The following is a 15,019-nucleotide window of genomic DNA, read 5'->3' as shown; positions in this document are numbered from 1 at the left end:
GGCAATGATCCAGAGAAGAGAAATGCAGAGAAAAGGCCTACAAATGGAAGCCCCGCCCCCTTTTGGGGTGGCACACTGTGGTACTGGGGATGGTAATGTCATTGGATTCAGCACTAACACTTCACCATTTATTCCTTTAATCTGATGTGAAGCATTGCATTTTCATTTACTTCCCAAGGGATGTTGGGATGTTCTTTTCTTGTCACTGGAGCTTGCTTGTTTCTCCTCTTTCTGCCTCCCTCTATCCATTTAGCATGGCTTCGCATTATGGGGTGTCTCCCAACTACTGCACATTTCATGTTGTTTCCTAAAAGGATTATTGGATTCTTTGAGTCAGTATTTCTGATTCATCCTTGGCAACTGTCTTCGTACTACCCCATTAATCATGTTGTAGAGCAGTGGATGAAGTAAAGAATAAACAGAATGGACAACCTGGAGTCATAGTTACAGGCATTTGTAAGCCTCCCCAGGTGAGCACAGGGAACGGAGTCCTCTGGAAGAGCAACAAGTGCTCTTAACCACTGTGCTTCCTATTCACAATCTTATTACTGCTCACAATTACCCTGTGAAGTAGGTAAAACTGGTCTCCTGTCACCCAGTTAGGATACTGAGTGGCATTAACTGGCTGAAGATGACATGTGATGATACTGTGGCAGTCTTGCTAATAGAAAGGTATTTAGTGATGTCATTGGAAACATATTCTTCTGTCTCTCATAAAACTGTCCTTACTGTAACTCAATGAATGAAGGAAGGAAGGAACAGAAGAAAGAACCACCTCTGAAGCCTGCAGAAAAGACAACGGAGCAAGGTAAACTTTGCTAATTGGCTCCAGTGTTGTTCCGGGCTGCTGGCCCCACATGTCATAATGATTGCTGGCCATATATGGCATCCACATGAATTCTAGAGGAATAGTTCAACCTGCAAGTGAACAGCCCAATGTGGGAAACATTACTCAGCCTTCATCATCAAGGAGTGAGTCATCAGACCTGAGCAAGATATGAAAGAGAATTTATGTGAGTTGGGTGGGGACTGTGCTTAGAGTAAGGAGATCTTGAAGACCTGTCTCACTTTTCTTTCCCATTGCCTTGCTGGGAATAACATGGATGGCAGAAGCATGTCAAGCAAGAGACACCACACCCTGCTGGGAACTGTCAACTCTCCTGACAGACAGCTTAATGAAAGAGTTGTACAGACTAGTGCACCAGGACCATGGCAACATTGGATAGCAAGGCTAAATTCCAGCCTACCACTAGCCTTTCCTGCTTCCCAAGTGCTTCCTGATGGCCAGTCCTCTACTGCACAGAGTGAAGAGAGGTCATAGATGACTGACTGGTAGTTAGTAACAAATGACATCTCAAGGTTCAGCAAATAGCTATTTCCCTTGAAGGCAAACCGGTTGTGTTTTAAAGTCAATTTTCATGCAATAATTTTTAGCCCCAGTCTATGGAGATTCCATATTTCCCACCTTTCTCACACTGGTTCTTATCATAGCTTATGCTCTGTGATAATCATTTGTGTCCCTTAGCACTTACAAATCCAAACTCTCCATTCCTTCAAGTGTCCTAGCTTCCCATAGTGGCAAGAAACCAATGTAGGGTGCTATCCCATACTGTTTCCAGATTTTCCCTGAGGTCTTGTATTCAAGGGTCCCTCAGATTTCAGTCATAGGAAGGGATTGGCAGTGTTAGTTGCTTCCTTGAGGTCTTGCCTGAACTCAGAGGAAGGACTTTGAATACTGTGAGGCGTGGTGACAGTAGAGACACTACTGTTGTTTGTGACTCCAGGCTGCTAGTCTTGGTGGGTAGACATACTCCAAGTACAGCAAGCTCTGAATAAATAGGTCACATTCATTGAAAATATTATGGAGGCAAAGGGTGGAAGTAGAAGGCTGAGAGGCAGACTTCAGGAAGGAAAGCAGTATTCACCACAGAAGTATACCTCTATCTGAAGAAACAGCCCTAAGACTGAGTGAGTGAGCGGAGTACTCACTCAGGTCAGGTCAGAGAGGAGTACTCACTCATGCAGGCGCCAAGAAGCTGAGCACAGCAGCACAACATCAACGACTGTTTACACTTCCACGCAGATGGACTTTAAACCAGGGCCACTTTCTCAGTGCTCTCAATATTCAGCAGGAGTACTCCAATCATGTTTGGTTCTAGTTTGCTGTGACTCTACGTTCCTTACTCTATGAGTTTGTGCTGAGAGTATTTGTTGTCCATCAGTGTGGGTAACTGGGGAAACTCCTTGAGAGGACAGTGTGTTGCCAGGTCCCCAGTAGGTTCTTATAGAGTTAATTAATAGTTCAATCACAAGATAAACTTATGGCTGGTTTACCATTCAACTTCTTGTGAATAGTGGAATAGATTATCCTATGACTTAAGATTGTCCATTAAAGATACAGTAGGATGAAGTAGTTTGCTGGCATCATTGAAGACACGTAAGCGGAAATGATTACAACTGTTGTAGTTATGGTGAAGCCTCAGCGAGGCACATAGTTTACATTTAGAGAGGAATATGACTTGTAAAGCACTTTTTCATTCACAGTCTTTTTTATTATTTTTCTAAATTAAAATATGCATACATGTGTATCTTGAAGAATGGCAGAGGAGAGTGAGTTCCCTGGAGCTGAAATTACAGGCAGTTGTAAGCCTTCCCATGCTACTTCTGGGACCCAAACTGGAGTCCTCTAGAAGAGCAGCAATTGTTCTTAAACACTAAGCCACCTCTCTAGCCCCCTGTTCACATTCTTATTACACTCACAGTTGACCCATTAAATAGGTAAAGCTGGTCTCATTTTACCTGGCTAGCATATTAAGAGAAGTTAACTGGCTGGGAATGACATATGATGATACTGTGGCAGTCTTACTAATAGAAAGGTATTTGATGATGTCATTGGAAACATATTCTTCTATCTCTCATAAAACTGTCCTTCCTGTAACTTAGAAATTTCATCTACCTCCCAAGGAAGTGGGACAAAATGTACAAAGGAATTCTAACTCTAATTAGTGTGGTTTTATGAAGTCCTAAATTTGTTTTAGAATTATTTAGAGTCTACAGAGGGGAATCAGGGGATAGAAGTCAACTAGCTTTGATGTTGGCTTTCCCATCTCAAAATATAAGAAATGTTCTTCTAATGTGCTTTGCTTGTTAATGTACTTGTGTTGTTTGGGTTTGAAACTGTATAATCATGCTACAACTTGCCATAGTTAGCTCCACACACTTATTATAACATACACAGTAGATTATCAAAAGCATAAGAGGACTCTTCTTCCTCAGGATTACATTGCCTTTATTTCTAAGCTGCAATACAGATGCAGCATAACACATATATTCACATGCCTACAAACTAGAAACAAGTTCCCAGTTATAATAGAAGAGAAAATAGCTAAGACAGCCTCCGAGTATGATCACTTTATTATAATCGTAAGACTTTTCCCATTGCTTAAAACCTTTGATTTGGCCCATAGTAAATGCCAATGGTTCTTTTTTCTTATTATTTCATTATGGCTCAAATCAAAGATTTTTTTTAATTTTCCTATCATTTCAACTTTCATAAATTAGCCTGATAACATTGTCTTTATGGAGAAAACTTTAACTGTCTTCTCTAAAACCAAAATTAAAAATTTTCCTTACACATAAGAAAACCTGCAGTTCGGGTCCTCTTTGACTGTCTCCATGTGAAGAGCCGTCATCTCCAAGCAGAGTACAGTAGTCCCATCCCAGTGGGAAGACATCTCTAGCAAGCCTCCAAGACTCTTTTCCTAAAACCATTACTTATTTAAATACCATTCCATCTGCAATTTCCTTAAACTTCTCATCCTGACACTGTGGAAATGGTTCCCTAGCTTGTAGGTTCCTGAAATGCATTGTCTGGGTTAGAAAGATCCTACAATGATCAACTGGCATTGTCTGAAGATTATCATTTTATAAATGAATCCTTCATCCTCAGCTCCTCCCTCATCAGATGTAAGGAAATGGGAAATATAAAAACCCATGTGTGTCATCTGAGACTTTGGTCATTCAGTCACTCATTGTTTTGACAACAAAAATAGAAATAGAATGCCACCCTGCGTGGTGTGTACCTCATTCCTGCCAGTTCAAAGAGTATCCATGTATATTTTTCATCCCTCAGTATCCTTGGATGATGAGTTCCAGGAACTCCCTGGATGCAGTTACTTTACTAAAAGTGGTAATTATGTATACATAACCTTTAAACATCTGCCCATCTATAGGTTGTCATCCCAACATTATCTAGTTCACATAATACCTACTGCAGTGTAAATGCTGGAGAAAGCAATAGTTATCTTATTTAAAAAAAAAAATTATGAGAAAATGTGCATGCTCCATACAATTGCATTTTTATTTTTTTAAGCTTTGAATATGTAGTTTATATATACATATGGGGAGAAGTAGATAATAAATGCATAAGCAATCATTTAAAGGATGATAAATAAAGGAAGAAAAGAAGCTTGCATGATGTGACAGGAAGTAGCCATGAGTTAGGACTGGCCCTTCTGAAGGATGTTTGTTGAATCACCACATTAATGTTAAAATGGAGACCAAGATGTCCAGTGCTGGGCTCGGGGTGGCCCAATCAGTAAGAGCTATGTGGGTTTGAGAGGGTTTAAAGGTGAGTACGTGGACCAAAGAGCCAGTAGAAATGTGGCTAACAGGGCAGTACTACAAGGCTTATGGGCCCAGAGAGGAGCTTGTGCTCATCTTAATTACACCAGAAAACATTCCAATGGCTTGGACCCGGGCTTTGTGTGATGTGATCTCTGCTTTAAAGCAGACTGCACTATAGAAAACAGGGCAAGGACAGAAGCAGAGACAATTTCAAAGGTGATGGGGAGACATTTCCAAGAACCCCGTAACTTTGGCAGTCATTATGGGTAGCTGAGAATCACAGTAAGTTAAAAAAAGTATGAATTCATTTAGGCACTTCTAAAAATATGCAGTTGAACTTAGAAGACTCTGGAGAAGCTTGTCTTATGCTCTATGTTAATTAGTACCATGGGCAAGAAGTGTATAAGCAATATTAGCATAAAAGTGCCAGAGTCTACCTGTAATCCCAGGACCACTGCACAAAGGGGGCAGATTTCTCGTTTCAGTTAAGTGAAAGTTTCCTTAAGAGAAAGAATAACCAGGCATCAAATCAATCCTCCGTGTCTTAAGAAAATGCACAGATATCTTCTCTTAATGTGCTTGCCTGGAATCTGTTACAAAAGCAAAGATTAATCCCCCAAACGCTGGGCTGTGGAATGAACCCAGCTTAAAGGGGAGCATTTCATGGGTCCCATTCCTGTGACACTCCAATGGAGGCATGACCACAATGCCGTGAAAATCCTAGATGTCTGTTTGTGTCTGATGTGAGCCGAGCCTGCCTGGGAAGGAAGGTTCAGGAAGTGACATTTTCTATCATGGCCGGAGTTTAGATTGTCTCAGTGTGTGCCCTCGCTATACTCATTTCCTAGTTAATGTAGGGTTCCTCAAAAACAGCTGTAAACACAGTAAAGTGCCCAGTATACAGCTGTGAGTCAACATGGAGTTCACTGATGTTTCTGCCTTATTTAAAAATATATCCAGGAACCAGATGGATGAAAACAGAATATGATACGGTAAAGAGCTGACATGAGGATGCTAATATTGTAATTCCTCCGTTTTTACGTATGTTTGTAAGTGCTCTTGATATAGTCTGAGGGCCAGAAGCTAAGTGCCTTGAAGACCTGGGGCGCACAACCTTTGTTCTTGATTGCTAGTCCTTGCCCTGGGTGTGCTAGATGGAAGCCAAATTCCTAGGTTCTGTATGGAGCTTGAAGCTCTTCTGATTGTCTGGTTTTTACATAGACAGTCCTAGCATAATATGAGAGTCTGCTTTGAATAGATAGCTTAAATATTCAGTCCCAAACTATGCTTCATAGAATTCTTAAAACACAAGGTATTCCATTTGCTTTCCTTTTGATACTCTGATGTGATAAATTCTACAAAGCAGCTGTGTTCAGTATCTGACAGCAGAGCTGTGACTGTACAGAGCAGGGTGGTGTGCAGTGGCCAAGGCCTTAACGTCTGCCTAGATGCGTTTGGTATCACACTTCACTCACATTATCAGTAGTGAAGGAATGTAATCCTTCCAATAAAATAGAACTGAAGAGTCTTACTTACTTCTCCATCTTCACAGCAATTCTGGGAGGATGATTTTGTTTTTACCACTCTATCTTTCATCTCTGAGGCAGAGCAGATTCAAGGAACCAGTTCAAGGACAAACAGTGAGGAAGAGATGGCACAAGAATGTCCATCTGGTTTAATAAAATAAACACAGAAATCCTTGCTAGAGGTTGGAGAGGCTCAGTGGTAGAGCGCTTGGAATACTGGAGTTCAGTTCTCAAAACCCAAAATATTACTAAGACTGTAGTTGTTGATTTCAAGAATTTTATTTGTCATTGACATTCCATTTACTTTTCATCATGGGTTTAAAATTTAAGATGCTCTAATCAGGCAGAGGTAGATGGATTTCTTTGAATTTGAGGCCAGTCTAGTTTACATAGTGAGTTTATGGTTAACCAGTGCTATATGGTGAGACCATTTCTCAAAAAGTAATTATTTTAAGGTGAACTATTTGGTCTTTAGATGGAGCCAAAATTACATTTTCTATTAGGAAACCTAGACCAAATACTTCTATTGTTCTCTCTCTCTCTCTCTCTCTCTCTCTCTCTCTCTCTCTCTCTCTCTCTCCATGTGTGTGTGTGTGTGTGTGTGTGTGTGTGTGTGTGTGTGTGTGTGCGCTGTGCACGTGCTTGGGATTGAACCCAGAGACTTTTCCAAGTGTCTTTCTACTAAGATATACTTCCTGCCCCTATATCAATTTATTCTTACCTTCAGCCTAAATTTCATTTATATTGTCATTTCTTATGTACATGAAGAGAGAGAAGGCCTCAAAATAAACAAAATCATTAATGATTTATTTCAAAATGAGCAATTAACCCTGTATATATCAACAGAGACTTGACTGTATTGAATCACATAGAATATCAATTTCTCTTTTATTCTGAAGCACAGTATTGGGTGGAACAAGGAAGGTTTAGGTTTCTTTGCAATTCTGTGTATCATATTTAAAAGGTAATAAACTTTGTGCATAGATGTTGCAAAATTTTAGACTTTTTCCTCAGAATAAGTTTTCCAAAGTGGAATTATGGTGTCTATTTTAACTTATTTGTTTACACAAGTTGTTCAGTTATGTCCCAAATTGTTTTGTAAATTAATATTCATACAAATAATGAATAATACTATTATCTTCCAAACATAACATCATTTTTGTCTGAATATGAAAGTAATCTATCCTAACTGAAGATAATAAAGGCCCGGATAAGTATTCATAAATAAATACTTCAATTGCTTGTTTAGCATTTTGAATAGATGAATGAAACACAAAAATATATTTTTTCTGTAATACATTCATCTCAAATGAATATTTTGACTTTTGTTTAACAAAACTTACTAATCAGCTTATTAACAAAGAAAAATCTTAATGTCAACTGAAAGAAACTGGCAAGCTGAAGTATTGATCATTTAAATATAATTAAATATATTTCTGCGTGCTGAAGAATGCCTCCAGCAGACCACACTGATGTGGAGAACACGGGGAATGCATATGGTGACTGGGGCCATGGTTGATCAGCAGGATCAACTAAAAGCAAAGGGTGCTGTCTGTCAATTGGAAAGGTGACTGCCACTCAACAATGTGACCATGGGAAGATGCCATATTATTGCCAATCCCCTACACATACATTTGTGATGGCATTGTAAGGATCTGTATGCACAGAAGCATGAACAGTTGTTCCTAGTGGAGGCAAACACCAGAGCAGCTCACACTCTTAGCTAAAAGTAGACCAGACATATTGGGTCAAGTCAAAGTCATATTTGGAAGAATTTTGGAGTTACCCTGTCCCCACAGGTAGGATATTGGGACCCGAACCTGTCACCTGCACAGTTCCAATGTGACAGCCCTTACTTACTTCTGCTGAATTAGCTGGAGAAAAAAGAAGGCTAGAGAAATTTCCCATATAGTTAGAGGGGATAAGAAGATTGCTTCACAGTGTCTGTAAATGCCTTGGGTTGATTATGTGTGTCTGAACATGTGCAGGTTGCTTACTGTGGCTCCATCATGCAAGGCCAGACAGATGATGCTCTTAGAACAACCTAAGGGGAGGGAACAAAGAAGCCTATAAAACAGTAATGCATAGTATAAAAGTACCTGAAGAAAGTTCCACTTGTTGACATTGGCCTTATTTTGTGCTCTGTCCCCTGGTTATTGGCAACTTTGCCAACACAGAAGGACCTGGCCAGTTCCAAATGTAATGTCTAAACCCACAGGCTATATTTCTTCACTCTTAGGATAATTTTGGTTCAAAGTCTATCCTTTAACAAGCTCCCTGCTTCAAAAGCTCCAAGCCTCTTTGTTTTGTTATGCTTGCCTAAACATGTCTCCCCCAAAGCCAGGTTGTAAATATCATTTTATTACTACCCTCTCCTTTGCTTCTAAATGTAGACTACTGAGTGCATTTCTGTGGTCTAACTTTGGCCCCTAAGTTTCGCATGTTTTCTTGGTTTAAGTGTGTGTCTTGACACGCTGTATATTGGCAGCAGATGCAGGGCAAACATATGGACACACGTGTTGATTGGATTAACACAATGTGAAAAAGACAAAAGGACATGTTGTTTCTTACTAACCTACTGCTTTAAAGTGTTGTCTTTTCACTAAAAAATAACTCTGGCCGGGCAGTGGTGGTGCACGCCTTTAATCCCAGCACTCGGGAGGCAGAACCAGGCAGATCTCTGTAAGTTCGAGGTCAGCCTGGGCTACCAAGTGAGTTCCAGGAAAGGCGCAAAGCTACACAGAGAAACCCTGTCTCGGAAAAAAAAAAAAAAAAAAAAACAACTCTGGGTATTCTATAATCAGAACTTTGATTTTTTTTCCTTTGATGATTCTGAGGAATATTTTCAGTTTCTAATGGTTGACTTTTAAAAATCCATTGTTTTCATTGACTTTAGGTTTACAAAATTGTGTAGCTAGAAAACATTACCTATTGTGTGTTATGTTTTTGAAGACTCTTTGTATATACAACTATGTAGCACACTTATTTTTTGAGAAGTAAAATGTTCATTGCATTGTTATTAAGTCACCTTGCAATTGTATCTTCCACATAGATTTGATGGATAGCTTTGTCTACAGCATTCTTAAGTCTATCCTGTTTTAGAGACCACTGTGGTTAATCTTGATTGTCAACAAGATTTAGAATCACCATAGAAACAGACATCTGGACATACCTGTGAACAATTGTCTAGATTAGGTTCATTGATGTGGGAAGTTTTACCCTAAAGGTGTGCTGCACCACTCCATGGATGGGGGTCCTCATACTCAATAAAAAGGAGAAAGGGAGCTGAGTGGTATTCACCTCTCCCAGCCTCCTGACTGTGGATGCAATGCGGTCAGCTCTTTCACACTTGCCGTTCGTTTTCCTCCATAGTTGACTGTCTTCCCTAGAACTGTAAGCTGAAATAAACCCTTCCCTCCTTAAGGGGCTTTTGACTGGTATTTGCCCCAGAAACAAGATAAGTAACTAATACAAAACCTCTATAAAATTTCCACCTCCCCCGCCTTGAACTTTTAATGCTTTGCTTTCTCTGTATGCTTAATATCACATGATTACATGCATCACAGAGATGAGTTCTGTCTTACTATGGATTACAGCTGTGTAAACTTAAACATCTCTTACCACATCAGCGTTGTGGTGGCTTTGATCAAAGATGATTGTTAGTCACTATGGCTCAGAAAGCTGAGGAATATTGTTTTGTTGTGGTTTGCTACCTTACTCAGCACCTTCTGAGAAACCTCTTTCCTTTTTATTCTAGTTTGCCAAGGCACAAGTAACAGGCTCACCCAACTGGGCACTTTCAATGACCATTTTCTGAGCCTGCAGAGGATGTTCAACAACTGTGAAGTGGTCCTTGGGAACTTGGAAATTACCTACGTGCAAAGGAATTATGATGTTTCCTTCTTAAAGGTTAGTTCATTGAATTTGGTTGTCCTACTCAAACACTATAGAATGAAACACAAACAAAGAGAAGCCTCAGCCGGATTTGACTTGAGGCATGGATTCATCTTATGGAAGCCACAAGTCCAAGGGACTATGGGTGAATGTTATGAGAAGTCCACTCTTGCAGCTAAGGTCAAGTTATTTGTGGAAAAGGAAACGAGACATTAACCCTTCTGATGCTCAAGTCCTCATAGGCACTAACATTGATGGCTGGCCATTGCCTCAGCCAGATAGTGTTGACATAGCGGCTTTTCAAATAGTACTAACAATAACTTTAAAGAGCACTGTCTAGTGGTGTGTACCTATATACTTGACATAAACACTGACACCATAACTGATTTCAAGCTACCAGGAATTTATAACTGGTTCACAAAATTGCTAAATATTCCTAGTGAGCCATTAGGAGCCAACTCTGAGGGCTTCAAAATCTGCTTTGCTGATACTTGGACTTCGGTTGAGTTTACTTTGCCTTTACTTCTTTTTTGTTTTTTTTTTTCTCCCCTACTCCCTCACTTCTTCCTTCCACAAGAAATCATGAGAGATGCATCCCAGATAATTATGTTCACTTCCATTTTCAGTTAGTTAAAGTGGGAATTGCAACATGTCAAATGGTGAGCTGTACTTTAATGCAAACTTCAAATGCAAATGTGAAAGAATCACTGCAAACCCTGCCACATCTTTTACCCCATTGCAATTGTCTATGTGTCTTAGATTTATCTGCCACATGAATGTATCATTGTGAAGTTAAATGTTGCTCCTGAACCCACTTTAATAGGCTTTGTTTTTCCTCTCAGACCATCCAGGAGGTGGCTGGCTATGTGCTCATTGCCCTCAACACTGTGGAGAAGATCCCTCTGGAGAACCTACAGATCATCAGGGGAAACACTCTCTATGAAAACACCTATGCCTTATCTGTCCTGTCCAACTATGGGACAAACAAAACTGGCCTTAGAGAACTGCCCATGAGGAACTTACAGGGTAAGAGGTGGGACACCCAGGCAGTGAGGGATTCTGAAGGCATGTGGCAAATCTGTCACTTCTGTTAATCCTAACTCAGAGAAGACATGATTATCAAACACATGTACTGAGTGCTGTTTGCAGGATGCAGTGGGTAGTGGTTATGTGGATAATAAGTAATGAGATGGAAAGAGATTTCAGCCAGGTAGAATCTGTTCTTCCACAGATGAGGAGTAATATCCAGAGAGAGTACTAAATGACCAAGTTCTCTGGGAAGTCAGCCTTGGTGAGCAAGAGTTTGTGTTAGTAAAAAGTAAACATGGACCAGAGGAAGAACGGACATGCAGTCACTCCCTCATCTTGTGGGGACACATTCCAAGGCAAAACTGAATGTCTGAAACATCAAGTACCCCAAGGCAATCATGCCCTGTTTTCTCCTCTATCTATACACCTCTCATCATTCAGTTCATTGATTCGGTACAGCAAAACATTAACAACAACAATGAAAAATAACAGAACAGTCAGTGTGCTGCAAAAGAAGCTTGTGAATTTGGTCACTTGATATATCTCCCAAAGTGGGCCAAAAGCGGTTGAACCCGGAGATAACAAAACCACTCATGGGAGAGTGGTCTAATGTACTCAATATAATGTCACGTTTGAGAAGCAGGTTTCAAGGTTAATATTGTTATGTGGAAACTCGGGTGTAAGTTGGGAAGAGAAGGGAAGGTTTTGAGGTTGAGGAAACTGGAAAAGATGGTTGAAAGGATGAGAAGCAATTCTTCCTCCAGTTCAACGGACTTGTTTCTCAAGTCAGTAACTTCACTTAATGCCACAGCCTTCCTGAAGAGCAGGTGCCGTCCACTGTCATTTTACAGATAAAGGCACGGCACTAAGACAACTCTCCCAAAGCCCTGTACCCCCTGCCTGGATCTGTCATCTCTGCATGCCCTGCAGTTCTGATGGGGAAGCAATGTAAAGTAGGAAGGGAACAGGGTGAAAAGAAAGAGTCCAGAGAGTTCCTACCTCTCCGTGTGTGGAGCTAGGATGTGGCCACGCAGCCAGCCAGACACTTCCCTTCCCAGCTCCCTGGTTCACCATCCTATACACTGCCTTCAGAATTCCCACCCACCACTTTCACTGCTCTGAGCGCCCACGCATGCTTCTGAATTTGTGGTAGCATTCATCTCTCCCGTACACACATTGCATGAAATGGCCTGTTCGGCACTTGCGGCAGGCCTTGTTCTGCCTATCTTGCCTCATACATGTGAGGAAGCCAGTGGGTGTGAGTCTAGCTCCTGGAGCCAGGCTGTCTGTGTTCCAGCCCCAGCTCCACCACTCATCAGCTAAACGACACTGCAGATATTCCTTCCCCCTTGTCTTTCTCTGTATCTCAGTGCCCTCACATCAAAAATGCAGTACCCACACTTGCTAATGCACTCCCTCTGTGCTGATAGAGTCAGCCCTATTACTGCAGAGCATGTGTCAGTTTCTTGAGTTCCTAGTTTGTTGTTGTTGTTGTTGTTGTGTGTATGTGCCCATGTGTGCATGCTCTACCCCAGACTACCCCTATTTTTGTAATTAATGCAAGTTTATAGTTGTACAGGTCCCGGTTATTTAATATAGGATTACTGCGACAACTGAGAATTTCCTGAATTTTGAAATGAAAACAACAGATTTGACATTCTACTCATTGCCTTGCTCTGTTCAGTTAGAAGGGGGAGGCTATTGAATCCAGCCCCACCCCCCAAGTGATTGTTGTAGTTACCTGTTGTTGGCTCTCCCCGCTCTGTGCCTCCCTGTCTCTTCACATGGCCGCCATTGCGACCTTAATGTGCCTGTCTTATGTCGCTAGATTTGACCTCACGTGCCTAGCTCCTCTTGTCTCTTTCTATCACACTGCTGTCACCTCTAGTTTCCAGGCAGCACTCCACGTCTCAGCCCTTTCTGGACTGCCTGCCTGCCTTCCCAAGTTCTTTTATCCCCTGTCATTGTTGAGAAAACTGTCACCAGCCCCAGATCTGCAGTTCTGCTTTGCGTCTTTGTCTGCTGGAAGCCTTCAGCACTTCCAACTTCCCTTTCCTCTAACTGTGCTCCTGCACACATGCAGATCTCCTCTCCTTGTCACCCAGCAGCCCCTGCAAGCTTTCCCAGGGGACCCCTCTTTTTCCACGTCGGCACTCCGCTCTGACAGGTGCTCCCATTCCCCGCCTGCGCAGCGCTGAGGCAACTTTTGTGTCTATAGTTTGGTCTCTCCACATTTACACATTTTTTTAAATTTTCACTTTTAATTATATGCATGTGTGGTAGTGGGTGTGCACATGAGTATAGGTGCCCGTGGAGGCCAGAAACATTGGATGCACTGGGGTTACAGGCAATTGTGAACCACCCACTATGGGTGCTAGGAACCAAACTCAGGTTCCCTAGAAGGGCAGTGTGTGCCATCTCTCCGGACTTTTTCCCGTGTTTAAATGGTAGTCTTTAGATCTTGCTGAGGATCATTGGAGGTAATACCTATACATCAACTGGCTCAATTCTCAGTCTTGTCTCCTTTAGACCTTTAGACATATCTGTCTTTCTGTGCATTTCAGTTCTCTGGAAGAAGCCCACAAGTCAAATTCATCTTTACAGACTTTTTTTTGTATACATAAATTTTATATACATATTTATTCCATCTATGTTTATGTCTAATGTTACTAATGTATCCCCCTCCCTTTGTACAAGTTTGACTTTTTCTCAACCCTGACTTTGTAAAGTCCTCTCATTGCATCACTAGTGCTTATTTGCTTTTTCTTTACACATAAAATTCTTAGTTGATATCACACGCACACACTTTCCTTCTTCAGTGGAAATCCGCTAGTGGTACCTTAGAGTATACCTGGTGACAATCACCTGGTGACAGTCCTAGTCTTCAGAGTCCAAATGCTTATGACTTCCACCTTGTCCTTCTGCACTGACTGCCCCTCTATACCATCCAGTCACTCCAGTCTGAGTGATACGGCCCTAGACCTACAAGTCACTGTACATCTGTCCTTCCTACCATACATACTGAATAGGCTTTCTCTTCCTCCCTACTACATGTCTAAAATCAACAACCCAATCCTTGAAAACTTCTACGTCCTTCCTATCATTATCATGAAGTATATCTTCACATATCCCTAGACGATTCTCATTAGGGTCAACCTTGGGGACTTCAGATTTTCATACTGGAAACATTGAGTAGAACATTAGCAATATAAAGAAATGAATGCATGCACTTTTTGAGTTAATAGAAGTCAAAGAGTTTGGTTACTGTGGTTCTATCCATGCAGAAATCCTGACTGGTGCTGTGCGATTCAGCAACAACCCCATCCTCTGCTACATGGAGACTATCCAGTGGAAGGACATCGTCCACAATGACTTTCTGAGCAACATGTCAATGGACTTACAGAACCATCCAAGAAGCTGTAAGTGTGTCATTCACCTTCCATTAGCTTCGGATCCTCTGAAGGGTTGAAGTGGACACTGCTGAGGTGGGAGAGAGAATGTTAACTTTAGATCAGATTAATCAGCGTACAACAAAAATAAGAAGTAAACGATTGGTCTTACCATTAGAGGAGTTTCATTCAAGACAATAAGATAAGAAAATTTTCATTGTACAAGGCAACACCCATCACTCTCAGGGTTCCAGGCAGAGCTTTTGTAAGGTCACTGAGCAGAGAGACCAGTTCTCCAGGATACAGGTTACAGGGGCAGTCATGGGCTGCCATGTTCCTGATTCTCACACTGGCACTCATGTCATCCTGATCCTGTGGGCTTTGCTCATCAGTGTAAACACAGAACCACAGAAAGGAGATTTGTCCATGTTTTCCTGAATGCTCTCAACTCATCCATGACCCACTCCTCTGGCAGCCCCCTACAACTGAGGGCCTTGCAGAGGAACAGAACTAAGCTTGAGGGGCTAAACCCATGACTTCCACTAACACTGTGTA

General features: G+C 41.4%; 1 protein-coding gene across 3 annotated transcripts in view; it reads left to right on the top strand.

The window, feature by feature from the left end:
* Positions 1-15,019, top strand: part of Egfr (epidermal growth factor receptor) — a 170,868-nt gene that overhangs the window by 106,813 nt on the left and 49,036 nt on the right. For all 3 annotated transcript variants that reach the window (XM_036200900.1, XM_036200899.1, XM_036200901.1), the window contains exons 2-4: positions 9,910-10,061; positions 10,889-11,072; positions 14,360-14,494. In XM_036200900.1, the coding sequence (XP_036056793.1) occupies positions 9,910-10,061; positions 10,889-11,072; positions 14,360-14,494 (471 nt within the window). The remainder of the gene's footprint in view (positions 1-9,909; positions 10,062-10,888; positions 11,073-14,359; positions 14,495-15,019) is intronic.

This window comes from Onychomys torridus, chromosome 10 (genome assembly GCF_903995425.1).
Source record: "Onychomys torridus chromosome 10, mOncTor1.1, whole genome shotgun sequence".
Taxonomy (NCBI): Eukaryota; Metazoa; Chordata; class Mammalia; order Rodentia; family Cricetidae; genus Onychomys; species Onychomys torridus.
Note: the sequence above shows the minus strand (reverse complement) of the source record. Positions and strands in the feature narration are given on the sequence as shown.